Raw genomic sequence first — 12,857 nt, forward strand, 5'->3', positions numbered from 1 at the left:
ATTAGTGCAATCGAGCTACTCATGTGGGTCACCTCTGAAGCCAATCGCCAGTGAAGATCAAGTTGTCCCCTCCTAATGTCCATGAGCTGAGCCTGGGAGTGCCCCCTCTCCCTCTGACTCAAGAGGGGGCCTAAATGAGTAGCTAAGACTGGACACATCCTGCCCTGATCTGCCCCAGAGCAGGACTCTGGCTTTTAGAAGAAAGTGGAAACTGCTGAGAGCAAACAGCAAGGCCTCTCCCATGGCCACAGCATGTCCTCTCTCTGAACCTGCCCTTTCTTCCTGGTTATGTCTGTGGGAAGGGCTGGAGCCCACCAAACAGAAAACACAAGATGAACTCCCTTCAGTCTCCAGGCATCTTCTGTTCTGACACAGCCCAGCCATTCACCTGGGTAATCACACATACATGTACTCTGTTAGGTCAGTCAAGTTTATCAACAACCTGAACCACATAAAACCTTGAGATTGAGCAATCAGTCTCTCCTTGTTTAGCAAGCAACAGAAAAACTCCTGCAACAAGGCTGTAAAACCAAAGCAATCCTAGTGATTTATAGTCTTATGGCAGTGTCTAATCTGAGAGCTGATTTAGCTCTTTTAGCTATTTTCACATTAAGTCGTATGTTTGCTTTTCTGAAGGAAGACATTGTGTAGAGAGGTCAGTGTGAGTCTCTTCTCACACTGACAAGAGGAAATGGCATCAAGTTACACCAGGGGAGGTTTTGGTTAGACATTAGGAAAAACCTCTACACTAAGGGTTATCAAAGGCTAGAACAGGCTGCCCAGGGAGGTGGCTGAATCACCATCCTTGGATGCATTTGAAAGTCATCTAGATATGGTGCTCAGGGATGTGGTTTAGAAGTGGGCACAGTAGAGGTAGGTAACAGTTGGACTTTATGATCTTAAAGGTCTTTTCCAACCACAACAAGGTCATTCTATGCTCTTCTGCCTGGTCACACACTGAATGAAACCTGGTTTTTTGTTACTTATGCAGGTACCGCTATGAATAACCCCATCACCCTCTTTGCAGTACTGCCCTGCACCCTGCCTCATGTTTGCCTTGGTTCGTAAGTACTTCACAGAAGTGGAGGAGTCTTCACTGGTTTCTGTCACTTGCAGGAAGGGATCGCATCTGAAGTCACTGTAAGATAGTTTGGATTTTTTCCACTATATTGCTTCAGAGCAGATGGGATTTGAGTAGCCACAAAACAAGTTACAAGCTGCATCCCTCAGAGCTTGCGTAGGAGTCAGAGACCAGCAAGAGATGTGCTGTATGTTCCAGAGCATCTTCCCTCTCTCCCTCCCTTCCTCATATTTAGGGATCCTCTTCCCTCCCCACCCTTTCCTCCCTCCTTTCCTTAAACTGAACCAGAATATGGTTTTAATTAAAGCACACCTGAATGGTTCTACCTTCTCTGATTATCCAAGAGAGATGGGGAGTCGCTGCACACACATGGCCAATTCCACTCCATGACAATTCTCTACCTTGTAGCTACAAACAGATTGTCCTCTATAAGGTTTATTTTCAGGGTTTTAGGAAAAGGCAAGGATTTGTTGGAGCAGAGGCACCACACCTCCTATTCTTGGCTGGCAAATGACCTGACATCAAACACCTCCTTGAAGCGAAGGGCCTCTGCTGTACTGGCCCATCAGATCACACCTCGTGTCTGAAGCGCTGTGACAATATTCAGCATTCATGGATTGTCTGCATTTGATCTGCCTGATTTTGCACATCCTAATATAATCTATTCCTGCCCCCTGCACATCCTAATATAATGGACTAACAGACTTTTCCTTTCAACAGCTAAGTTAGGCCAGAAGCACACAAGGCCGGTGTTGCTATGGCACTCACAGAACATGCATGTGTTAATCCTCAGTATGAAATTAACAGGAAATAGATCTGGTGAACTGACATTTAGGAGCAGAGATTGCTTCAAGCTGCCACATGACACTCCCTTCCAAACACCCATCAATGCTCCCAGATCCCTCCAGCTCCAAGCGCTTCTGTTGAGGATGAAGCACAGTATTGCCAGTTCCAGCAGTGGCTTGCAATTTACTGCACCCCTGAAACTTTGGGGTTTCAGAGGACGGAGAAGTGGACACAGTAAAGCTTCAGACTTACCAGACACATTCACACCACCCTATATCCTCTTTAGTCATCCTGGCCACCCTTAGCAGGATCACACCAGCTGTGGGCCAAGAGCACGTGGGTTGTTGCATAGCTCTGCTAGTGAGCTGCAATTTGGCTGCACAACAGTGTTCTAGACAGGGATGCACTGCTTATTGCATTGCCACCTGTGTTCGGCAACCACCTGTCTGCCTTGAGGCTGTCTTTCCAGGCTAAAACTTTATCATGGTCTTGCCAGCAACCACCACCAGCATTTACCTAACAAACTAGTGAGGAACCAGGATAAGAAGTTAAAGGATTGAGGCTGTAAAATCCACTTCTGTCCTTGCCTCAGCCTTTGTCCTTCAGAAACAGTCCAGCAGAGACATTCCAGTTCACATATTTTTCCCTGGCAGTTTTCTCCCAGCGGGCCCATATAATTTTATCGTTGACAAAAACCAGGCTGTAATAACAGCTTGTCATCAGCAGGTGAAGCCTTTCACATGAATGTGTTATTCAGCCCCTGCCAGCTCACACTAGAGCAAAACACTTCTCTCCCCCTCCCCTGCAAGCTCTAAAAAGCTGTAATTACAGCACGTAAAAGATCCACAAGGAAACAAAACACAGTGTTGATAAGCACAGCCATTCTTTAGCTAGGATTTCAGCCTAAAGCCTAGCAAGCCTCAAAGTCTTCCCTTTTCTTTGTGTAATACAAAGGCTTCTCACTACAGCTAGGTGCTCAAAATTCATCAATATGCAGAGGAAAATACCCAGTTTCCCCCCTTGTGTTTCTCACTCTGCATCAACCACTGTTCATGCTGGTATGTGTCACTCAGCTCATCCCCTCTTTGGGTCTCGGACACCTCCCATTGCAGAATCTCAATTTTGGAAATGAAAGGGTTTTATGACCAGCAAGGAGCTCCCTACAGCAGCATATTCCTCTGCAGCATCACTCCCAGTGGGGCAGAGGCACAGTCAGCCTTCGAGCCACGAGCACCACTGCACAGAAGCATCATTTTAACATCAGGATCCCAATTCTTCTCCCTGGCATTGCTTTTCTAACAGAGAACAGCATCCTGGGTCTGCTCTAGGGCTCTGGACCAGCTGAAAACTCCCCTTTTCCTTCCAAGCGTACTGGCCAGGCTCACAGGGGGCTGTGCAGGACCCGCAGTGCTGTCGTGCAGCCACAAAGGATGTGCTGCAAGAGCTCACACCAGTTCTGAAACACTTCAACACCTTCCATCAAGGCAGAGGTGAAGGTCTCGTGTGGAGTCTGCTCTCAGTCTCCTGCTCCTCTCATCATGCTATAGATGGGGCCTGGATCTTGTATCATCGTGACCCAGGCTTTATTTTAGGGTAAAACATAATTCACTCCAGATACAGGGCAACACAGCAGAACCACCAAGCAGGTAACAGGTGCTGAAGTCACTGCAAGGCCACCAGTACTTCACTGTCTTTGTGTTCTGGCAAAGCAAAGCTGCTAAGGCAGCCCCGTGCCCAGTTCTCTCAGGAAAGCAGCCCAACTGGCAAGTCTCCAGGCCCAGCGAGACTCTCTCTTCTCTCCAGACATACATGACCCGCTCCAGCAACTCCAGAAACACTATCAGAAACCCAAAGATGAAACCATCCCTCAAAGCGAACCTAGGAGGTGAAGCCTGGAGCAGCCATGCCCATCACCACTATAATTATCCGTGCACTAAACAAGGAGCTCTCGGTGATGAAGCCCAAAGCACAGCATCATGGACTGAGTGTGAATTCACATGTAAAAATAAAAGCCTGCTGTGAAATCAGCTGCTCCTAAAGTATCTTGAAGTTATCTTTAGAAGGTTGGTCTAATGTCTTTGTTAGCTGCTTTAAAATAAATAATTAAGTGCTGAGACAGTAGTCTGGGAGCCTATTTAAAAAGTTATGATCATAAATATGTGACTAATCCGGGTTATGTATAGGCTTTCACATTTGTCAGCTTCCTGGCATGAAGCAGTGCAGCTAAAACTCAACTCTTCCACATCTAAGGTATGGGTGTCTGAATTGCCAGTGGCTGTAAAAGGCTGTGATCTGCAAGCTCAGTTTTATCCATTTAGAGGTATTGCACACAGTTAGCCCATCCTTCCCCACACAGTTAAAGAAAAACCACTACCTAGGATGTATGAGGGAAGTGGTCTCAGTTTTTTAAGCCAATTAAAATCAAGGAACACAACACAAGTGGTGCTTCTGCTTTGCCAAGAAGAGAAAAGGTTTATTTTTTCACCATCCCTGTAAGTTGGACAGTCCTCAGTAAAAAACCACTCCATCAGAACAGCCCCACGCAAAGGCTCATCGTGGAGAATCCAGTTTCTGTCTGACCGTGACAGCAGAGCATCCCACCACTCCTAGCAGAGAACATCCTCCTGTTTTTAATACCTATGTCTGAACACCCTTAAATGTGATCAAACTGCTTTCCCTCCTACAGGTCCCCTGCACACCAGGCTATGCTCATTTCTCCAGAAAGTGGACTGTATAAAGACTGAAAAAGGGCAAACCCTACACTTCCATTTTCACGGCCATCCAACACGCTGTAGAATTTAACCAAGCAAAGGCCATCAGGGCCTCCAAGGACACCGCAAGGAGGGGCCATTGGGCAGCAGTAAACAAAAAAATGCCAGGACATCAGCAGTACTGGTAGCTTCTGGAGCTTCTCATGCACCCAAGATACCTGGTACGCTTTACCTATATATATAATTGCACACATGTAAGTTCTGTACAGCAAAATAATATGTCATCACCCTCAACTTCTGACCCACCAGCGATGGCAACAGGAATACTCACGATTTATCTCTTCTGCACGCACGTCTCTGAGGGCTGGCTTGCCTTCGGTGAGGGGACAAGGACTTACCCCGTGATCTGTCTTTCATCGGAGAATGGGCCCTTGAAGGTTTCAGAATCTGAGAGATGGGGGAGAGAAGGAAAAGGTGTGCAATAAAGACAATGAGTCACTGAAAATAAAAATAAGGGGCCTCATACAGTAGTGAGGGCAGCACACAAAGAGCCTTCAGTCCCTCAGGGTTTATTTAAACCCTGCCCAGGTTAAGAGGATCCCAGAGCTGTTGTCATGTGATAGCAAACAGAGGCCATCGCCTCCCAGGCTGGCAGCTGAACTCTGTGTGACAGTGGCACTTTTCAGTAGGGTCTCCTGCCCATTCACACACTTGCCCACATCCTCCAGGCCCTCCCACCTCAGAAGTCCATCAGCAGGACACTCACACTCTGGGCTGTTTTTAAGACCTGATTCTCCAAAGTCAGTCCCCTCACAACTGGAGCCCTCTAAATCAAGTGGCTCAAGTTCTGAATTACCTCGAGGGAAGCGTCAGATGCAGGACCTTCAGCTTTCAAGGTTTCGGGGCTGTGATCCTGGCCTTGAGGCACTTACAAGGACTAGACCCAACGTCACAGCTCAGAGCTGGTCCCTCTATCAAAAGTGAGTCCACCCATATGGACTTCCTCAACTAGGGCCTATTTCAACTCTTTGATCTCTAGAAGGTTTTAAAGGGCATGCATAGAGAAGATGGGGAAAAAGAGCTTCACTAGGTCTGTCATCAAGCACGTTTGCTTAAGGTGACTGTACGGTACAAGCTGACCCTCAAAACTCCTTGGCAGGGCAGGAGAGGTGGCAGCAGGACATAGGGGCTACGATGTCACTGGTGATGCTCACCTCAAGGTCAGGGCGAGGGGGCAGCTGCCTCAGCCAAAAAGGCACGCGGCTGCTACGTAGGAGCCATTCCTCAGCAGGGCAGGGGACGAGAACCCAGAATAACTTGGATGCAATGCTGGCATGCCTCTCCGCGAGAGGCAGCCCCATACTTAGCAACACACCTGCTCTGCTCCTGCTGCCAGCAGCAGGCTGGAAAGGCACCAAATCTCTCTCCACCATGACCACAACCAGCTCCTCGCCCACGCCAGCCCTAGAGGCATGATCAGCGACACCCCTCATCCCCAAGGGCAGCCAAACCTCCCAGCCCCTTGGCAGCCTGCCCTGTCTCCCTGTCATTTCCCTCTAGGCTCTTCAGTCCAGCCAGGCAGTGGGGAAGCACCAGCCTGTCAGGGTCAGGGACTCGCTCTCCTCACCCTTCCCGTCTAACCCAGTTTGGGATGTAGCCAAGGGTGGTGGACACCAGGCGGCACAGGGCAAGCCCACTGGCATGCCCTGCAAGGAGAAGCAACCACTGTCCCACAGCACTCCCTGCAGCTCAGGTGCAAAGAGCAGAGATCCCTACCTGTGACCAGGCCACCCACCCCACGAGCTCCAGTCCTAGGCACCCTGGTTCTTCCCAGGCACCTTCTTCCACAGATGGTGAGAAAAACTGGGCAATAGCTCCTTGACAGCCAGGAACAAGCATGGGTTCAAGTGTTTGCCAAGCTGATGGGGACATCTTTGAACTAAAAAACAGTTATAAGAGCTTGAAAACACACCAAGCCCTGTGGGAGAACCACAGAGATGGATGTAAGCACACCCCCAGCCCACCTTAACCTCTGCTGACATGGACTCTGCAGGATGGGACAAGTCCACACGTCCACCGCCCAGGCACACAGACCTACCTTCATCCTCATATCCCTGGCAAACTTCTCCAGCTCCTTCCTGACTTCTGTGCGCATCATTTTGGATACATTGAGGACCAGCTGGTTCCACTCAATGGGCTGAAAGCTGTGTGGCTCATGGGGGACATACAATCCAATTTTTACTTTTTTGACTGAATGCAAGTACTTTTTATAGGAGTCTTCAAATTCAAAGATGAGGTCACTCAGAGTTCGGTAAGCGAGAGGTTTGTCCATCAGATCTGACCGTCTGCTCATGCCCAGCGAGCCGTACCGGCCGGTGCAGTAAAACCCCAGAACCCCGGGATGGAAAAAGGGTCTCCCCAGCCCCGGGGAGCCGTACCGGCCGTTGCAGTAAATCCCAAGCACCACGTGATGAAAATAGTTCCCTGAGAAGTGGGTTTTAAAGCTGATGGGGAATCTTTCCACGGAGGGCTGCCCATTAGTTAAGTATCTGGTATGCACCACGTCAAGGCAACAACGGCACTGGGAAGGGAGCACACACAATTACACCTGTACAACATCTTTATCAGGTTTTTATTAACTGCCAGGACAAGTGGTTTCTTGCAAACACAAATTTATTCTTCTTGTGCCCTAAACAGTCAGTGCTGCCAAAGCCCATTTTGCCGCTTGGTGAGTAAGACAACGGTTCAGGCAGGGAAGTGCCCGACTCTAAACCACGCTTGCAGGGAAGGATAAAACCACAGCGGTGTTTGGGTCAGCACACCAGAGGAGAGACCACCCTCTTGGGAACTCCCCCATCAAACACCCATCCTCCTAAAAGGAGCTCTTGCTTCCGTTTTATGCTGGAGCTTGATATGACTCAGGTGATTGATCCTCATTTCAAACAGTACAAAAAACCTGAATTTCTTCCTCTCCAGGGTGACAGTCTGCCTTTCCATCTGTGAACTAACTCTCAGCATGCCCACTTCTCATACAAGAATGGTTTTGCATGTTACCCTTGTAATGCATTGCTGAGATGAACAAAGTAGAGCTCCCAGGCGGATAATTAATTAGATAAGCACAGAGGCATGGTCAGGAACAAACAGTTTTAAAAAGCAAAACACATCCCCTGAATCACAGGCTGCCCATTTCAAATGCACCATGTGCAGAGGCCGGGGCCAAGCTCTGTAGCAGCGTAGTGGGTGATCTCAGAGGGGAACCACGCGCGGGTCGCAGGTCGTGTCCTCGGGAGGCTGTGGCCTGTGCCAGGCGGAGGAGAGGCTGAGATTCCCTCACGCAAGCGGGTTTGCGTCAGCACCTACGCGGCATATGGCTCCCTGCTGCTAATCCCTGGACAGCTGAAACCCACCCTGGCTCCATGTGCTGACACCCAGTCCCTGGGACAGCAGGTGCCCTTCCCCTCTTGCAGCCGAGATCCCCACCCACGCCTGGAGAATGGAGGAGGGATGACCAGAAAAGGCTGCAGCAAGACACTCCAGCCTGGGGTTCCTCCAGCCAGAGGCACCTGCTGTAACCCCGGAGCCATCCCCAGAGGCAGACACGGTCAAGGCAGTGCGAATACAAAATGTGCTGGCCCGAGGGACAGCACTGCCAGGATGGCATCAGGGCAGCCAGAAGAATGGAGGATTAGGGTTGGTCCCCACTGGAGCTGTGGGGACTGGCTTAGACCAGGGTCTTGCTCTGGGAATCCCCAGCATCCCCTTCTCCCCCCACCCCATGCCCAAAAAGGAGGTCTTGAACAGCAGCAGAACAAGAGCCACTGCACAGCTGAGATGCCCTGGGATGTTCCTGCAGCCAGCCTTCCTCCCCAGTCTGCACAGCTCAGTTGCCTGACAGCTGCTGGGAAACCGAGAACACAGAAGGGCTTTGTACCAAGACTGTAAAATGCAATTTGGGCTCGGTTCTGGTTCTGCTCAGGCTGACACTCCGCCTCAGCACCGGTGCAACTCCCCAGGATGCTAACTCCCTCACTCATACCTCACATTTCACCTCTCCTCTCTACAGGGATGCAAGAAAAGCTCTAATCTGTCTCTAAAGCATTTGCTCAAGGGGATATTTAACCCACCTGACACTTGTTTGCATTTCACATATTCAAACTTTTGCCCTTCAGATAAACACAGGCACCCACTTGTAAGAGATCTGTGAACTGCCCAGAATCTGAGGTCGAGAGCGAGGAGTTAAACCTCTGTACAAAAAAATGTAAGAAAATAACATCGGCAAAAATCTTTCAGAGCAGCCAGAGGGAAGCTTTTCGGTTCAATGTCAAACACATTTAATTGCCTTCAGTGCTAGATGTCATCTGCTTTAGCAGTCTGGCAAAAATGTATTAGAGGGTATAGGAACAGACAACACTACAGGCTCAGCTCCTGGTGCACTTCAGGATCTACACGGCAGTAAGTCTGGACAAGCATTCAAATCAGAGCACGGACCTCCCTACCGCACACAAGCCCTCACCCAGCCAAGGCAACGTGTGCCCACCTCTGCCCAACCAAACTTGACATCAAACATCAGCACCCTGCAGCAATCGTCACAGCTCACCACGGTATCAACTACACCAACATGCAACAGACACAGCTCTGTTGCCTTCGGCGGTCTCGCTGTTGCATTAGAACCAGCTTCTCCGAGAAAAACTCCATGCCATCGGTAGAATTAAAGATTATAAATAAACTGCAAGGTCAGAATGGGGCCCAGCACCATTATATCAACTGGAAAACTCAGCCCACAGTCACCTCATTTGAAAGGTCACCTTGCTCCAGGCCTTAAAAGGAGCATCCAGTGTGCATCAAAGTCACATTACAACAATTTGTGTCCTACAGTCAGATTCTAGCAGAAGCCCATTGTATTTATCATTCTGTGTAACTGGAAAAGCAGTATCTTTTATTAACACCTACGAAGCTTTCAAACATCGCCACTATTTTTCCCCCTCATTATGAAAGGGTTTTCTCTCTGCTCCCCAAGTGCCTTTCTATTAAGTCCATACAAAGCCTCGGTGGCCACCTGCTACACATACACACTTCTGCCACGAGGCCTCAGAGAAGTTGCAATTTAATCTCATTAAACACTAGGTAGGAGTAAAAGAATTTTTTGAGGATGGAAATTACCCATCATCAAATAACCCAGCAACAACCGCTGCGGAAATTAACCTTTAGGTACAGGTTGCTTCTGCCAAGTGACTACTTAATGAGAGTCTCCACCCGAGATGAAATACACAGAAAAGGGGCTGGAAAGGCACATCTGATCTTCCCCTCCGTCCATGCATCATTATTATTTCTTCTCCTTTCTGCTCTGCACAAGGAGAGCTGTATTGTGGCAAACAAAAGGCAATGACACAGCAACGCCGCAGCTGCAATCGCACCTTTGAGCTGGGACTGTGACTGCAGGATGGAGAATCAGGGAGTAAATTACGTGCCACAATACAGAGGCAGTGCAGAGCAGGAGAGGGCAAAAGCGGCTGTAACGAATGCTCTGTAGCCTCCTGATCCCGCGTCTTCATGTAAATCAAAGCAGCAGAAAAACAGCCCTGAGGGATGCTGATCTCCTTGGAGGTCACACAAGAGGGACACTAATCTTCTGGCTGGCCACCTCTTGCCCCAGTATCCCTCCAATACTGCTAGCAGCCTGTAGAAAGGGCCACATTGCCCATGCCAGCATGCAGCTCCTACAGATCTGCAAGTCAAACAAGCACACCATCCTCTGAGCCACAGGTTGTTGTGCTCCCCATACCCCCATCACCTTCACCACCCAGGCTTACGCACAACTAGGAATTCAGATTCCAGACTCAAACTACAAGCAAGACTTGGGGCACAAAACCTGCACTCTGGCCACCCCAAGCCTTCCTGGGCAGTGGGACAAACGAGGAGTAGCATCCTTAGTCCGTTCCAAAGAAAAGGGGAGGATTAGTTACGGTGTTAGCTGAGTCAACCACTTAGTTTTAAAACTCTCAAGCAGAAAGTGTCTCAATAGCTTTTCTTTAAATCTGCACACTTGCACAGTGACTCAACCAATGTCCTTCTGTGGTTTATTTGGGTTTTTTTTTCTACCTCCCGGTGAACTTCAATATCAAAAAAGTCCCAAGGAGAAGTCCCAGGATCTGCCCCCTGCCAGTACAGACCTTTTCCTACACAAGTGCCCCCATTGCAGAACACAGAGCAGCCCCCAGCCAGAAAAGAGACTTGAAGCCCTTCACTTTGTATATTTGCCAGCAGCAACTTTTAGAAAAAAATGTTATCTTGCCTTTTTAAAATTATTATTAATAAATAATTGGAGCAGGATCTTCCCATGTGCCAGCACTGTGGCTGCAGTCTTCGAGTATTTCTGGAAATGGGTCTTAGCAGCTGATAGCACACACTGGACAGCAGTTGGCCCCCCATGGCAGTTGGCCCCCCATGGCTACGTGAGCTCTGGTTACTTGCCACGAGCAGTTTCCCCACCACTGCCAAGAACTGCAGCCAGCTGAACGGGAGGCAAGAGGCCATGCTGCGAGGACTTCAGCCTACCTGCATCTAAACCAGCTTCAACAGGAGTTTAGCTGGGGGGGGGGAACCAAACTTGGTGCCTTTGCCATGCTGACAGGCAGTGACTGTGCAAGGGGTGCTCTAGCAGCAGATGAGGAGACGAGGGATCTTGGGGTGCTGGTCGAAAGCTGACTGAACATGAGCCACAGTGTACCCAGGTGTCCAAGGCAGCCAACAGCATCTTGGCCTGCATCAGGAATAGTGTGGCCAGCAGGACCAGGGAAGCAATCCTTCCCCTGTACTCAGACTGTACCTCAAATATTGTGTTCAGTTTTGGGCCGCTCACTCAAAAAGGATGTTGAGGCACTGGAGTGTGTCCAGAGAAGGGCAATGAAACTGGTGAAGGGCCTGGAGCCCAAGTCTTGTGAGGAGCAGCTGAGGGAGCTGGGGTTGTTTATCCTGGAGAAGAGGAGGCTGAGGAGAGACCTTACCGCGCTCTACAACTACCTGAAAAGAGGTTGTAGCAAGGTGAGGATCGGTCTCTTCTCCCAAGTAACAAGTGATAGGATGAGAGGAAACGGCCTCAAGTTGTGCCAGCCAAGGTTTAGATTGGATATTAGGAAAAATTTCTACACTGAAAGTGTTATCAAGCATTGGAACAGGCTGCCCAGGAAAGTGGTAGAGTCACCACGCCTGGAGGTATCTAAAAGCCGGGTAGAGGAGGTGCTTCGAGGTGCGGTTTAGTAGTGGACAGGTTACGGTTAGATTCAATGATCTTAAAGGTCTTTTCCAACGAAACGATTCTATGATCATGCCTGACACCTTCTGGTGTCTCCACTCAAGTCCTACTCTGGCTTGCAAACCACACACAGAAAAGGTAAAGCCAGATGAACCCAATATGGGCTAATGAGTACTCATTGCACTGCTCATGCTAATCAATTTATTTATTAGTTTGAAATTCCCTCTTATTTAACTCAGAGAAGATGACCTTGCAGTGCTTCATGTCACGAGTTCAGCAAGGGAAGTTTTTGCTGAAGTCTGGTTGAGATGAGCACAGAAAAGTCACAAGACATCTGGTCCCCTCCTCTCCTGCTGCTTGCAAGGACTGGGGAAGCGTGAGCAGGCACCGCAAGCCATCACAGGAGGCTGCGCCACAGGGCACAGGCAAGCTGGAGGGGACGAGAGCAGGCCAAGAGGAGCGAGGAGGCAGCCTTATTTACACTAGCGCTGCTGGACCTGCTAGCTCAGAGCGAGAAGGTGCAGACAGCAGAAAATAAACCTCACGCTTCAAAATAGTCAGATAAGGCTTCAGCAAAAGCCGAGGAGTTATTTTTCTGAGCAACCAAACAACTGCTCGCAATGTCAGGGGGACTCTGACCACCAGCAGTAAATAGAGAAATTCAGAAATTTGCAACCACAGCCTGGAGTCAGCTGGCATTTCCCACAGGCTCCAGGAGTGCTGAGATCTTGGGTTTGTGATTGCTTACTGTGAGGCAGTGCTACCAAACCCACATCTGGATGTCATCTGCATAGAGAGCCCATGTTCCCCCTGGCAGCTCCAGTGCCCATGAGGGAATGGCTCGAGCAGCTGGCTCGGCCTCCCAAAGCAGGGCTGCCAGGCCACCATCCCTTGTGTTGAGGTGCCTCTTCCCCAGTGCCTGGCTGCAGTCTGAAGTGATCAGCTTAAGATGAGACCATGACAATGGACGTGATTAAAAGCTCTCTCCCAGCTCTTTCCAACTACCAGAAAGGCTGTAGATGTTCAG

The 12,857-nt window shown here is 49.4% G+C and overlaps 1 protein-coding gene across 1 annotated transcript in view; it reads right to left on the minus strand.

Annotated features, from left to right (window-relative positions):
• VASH2 (vasohibin 2) overlaps window positions 1–7,159 on the minus strand; it is a gene marked incomplete at its 5' end in the record, with an annotated part of 7,403 nt that extends 244 nt beyond the window's left edge. Inside the window, 2 exons of the mRNA XM_010185601.1 lie at window positions 4,910–5,025; window positions 6,677–7,159. Coding sequence (XP_010183903.1) covers window positions 4,910–5,025; window positions 6,677–7,159 — 599 coding nt within the window. The remainder of the gene's footprint in view (window positions 1–4,909; window positions 5,026–6,676) is intronic.
• Window positions 7,160–12,857: the final 5,698 nt, after the last annotated feature.

The sequence above is a fragment of the Mesitornis unicolor genome, unplaced genomic scaffold (assembly GCF_000695765.1).
Source record: "Mesitornis unicolor isolate BGI_N332 unplaced genomic scaffold, ASM69576v1 scaffold24065, whole genome shotgun sequence".
In the NCBI taxonomy this organism is placed as follows: Eukaryota; Metazoa; Chordata; class Aves; order Mesitornithiformes; family Mesitornithidae; genus Mesitornis; species Mesitornis unicolor.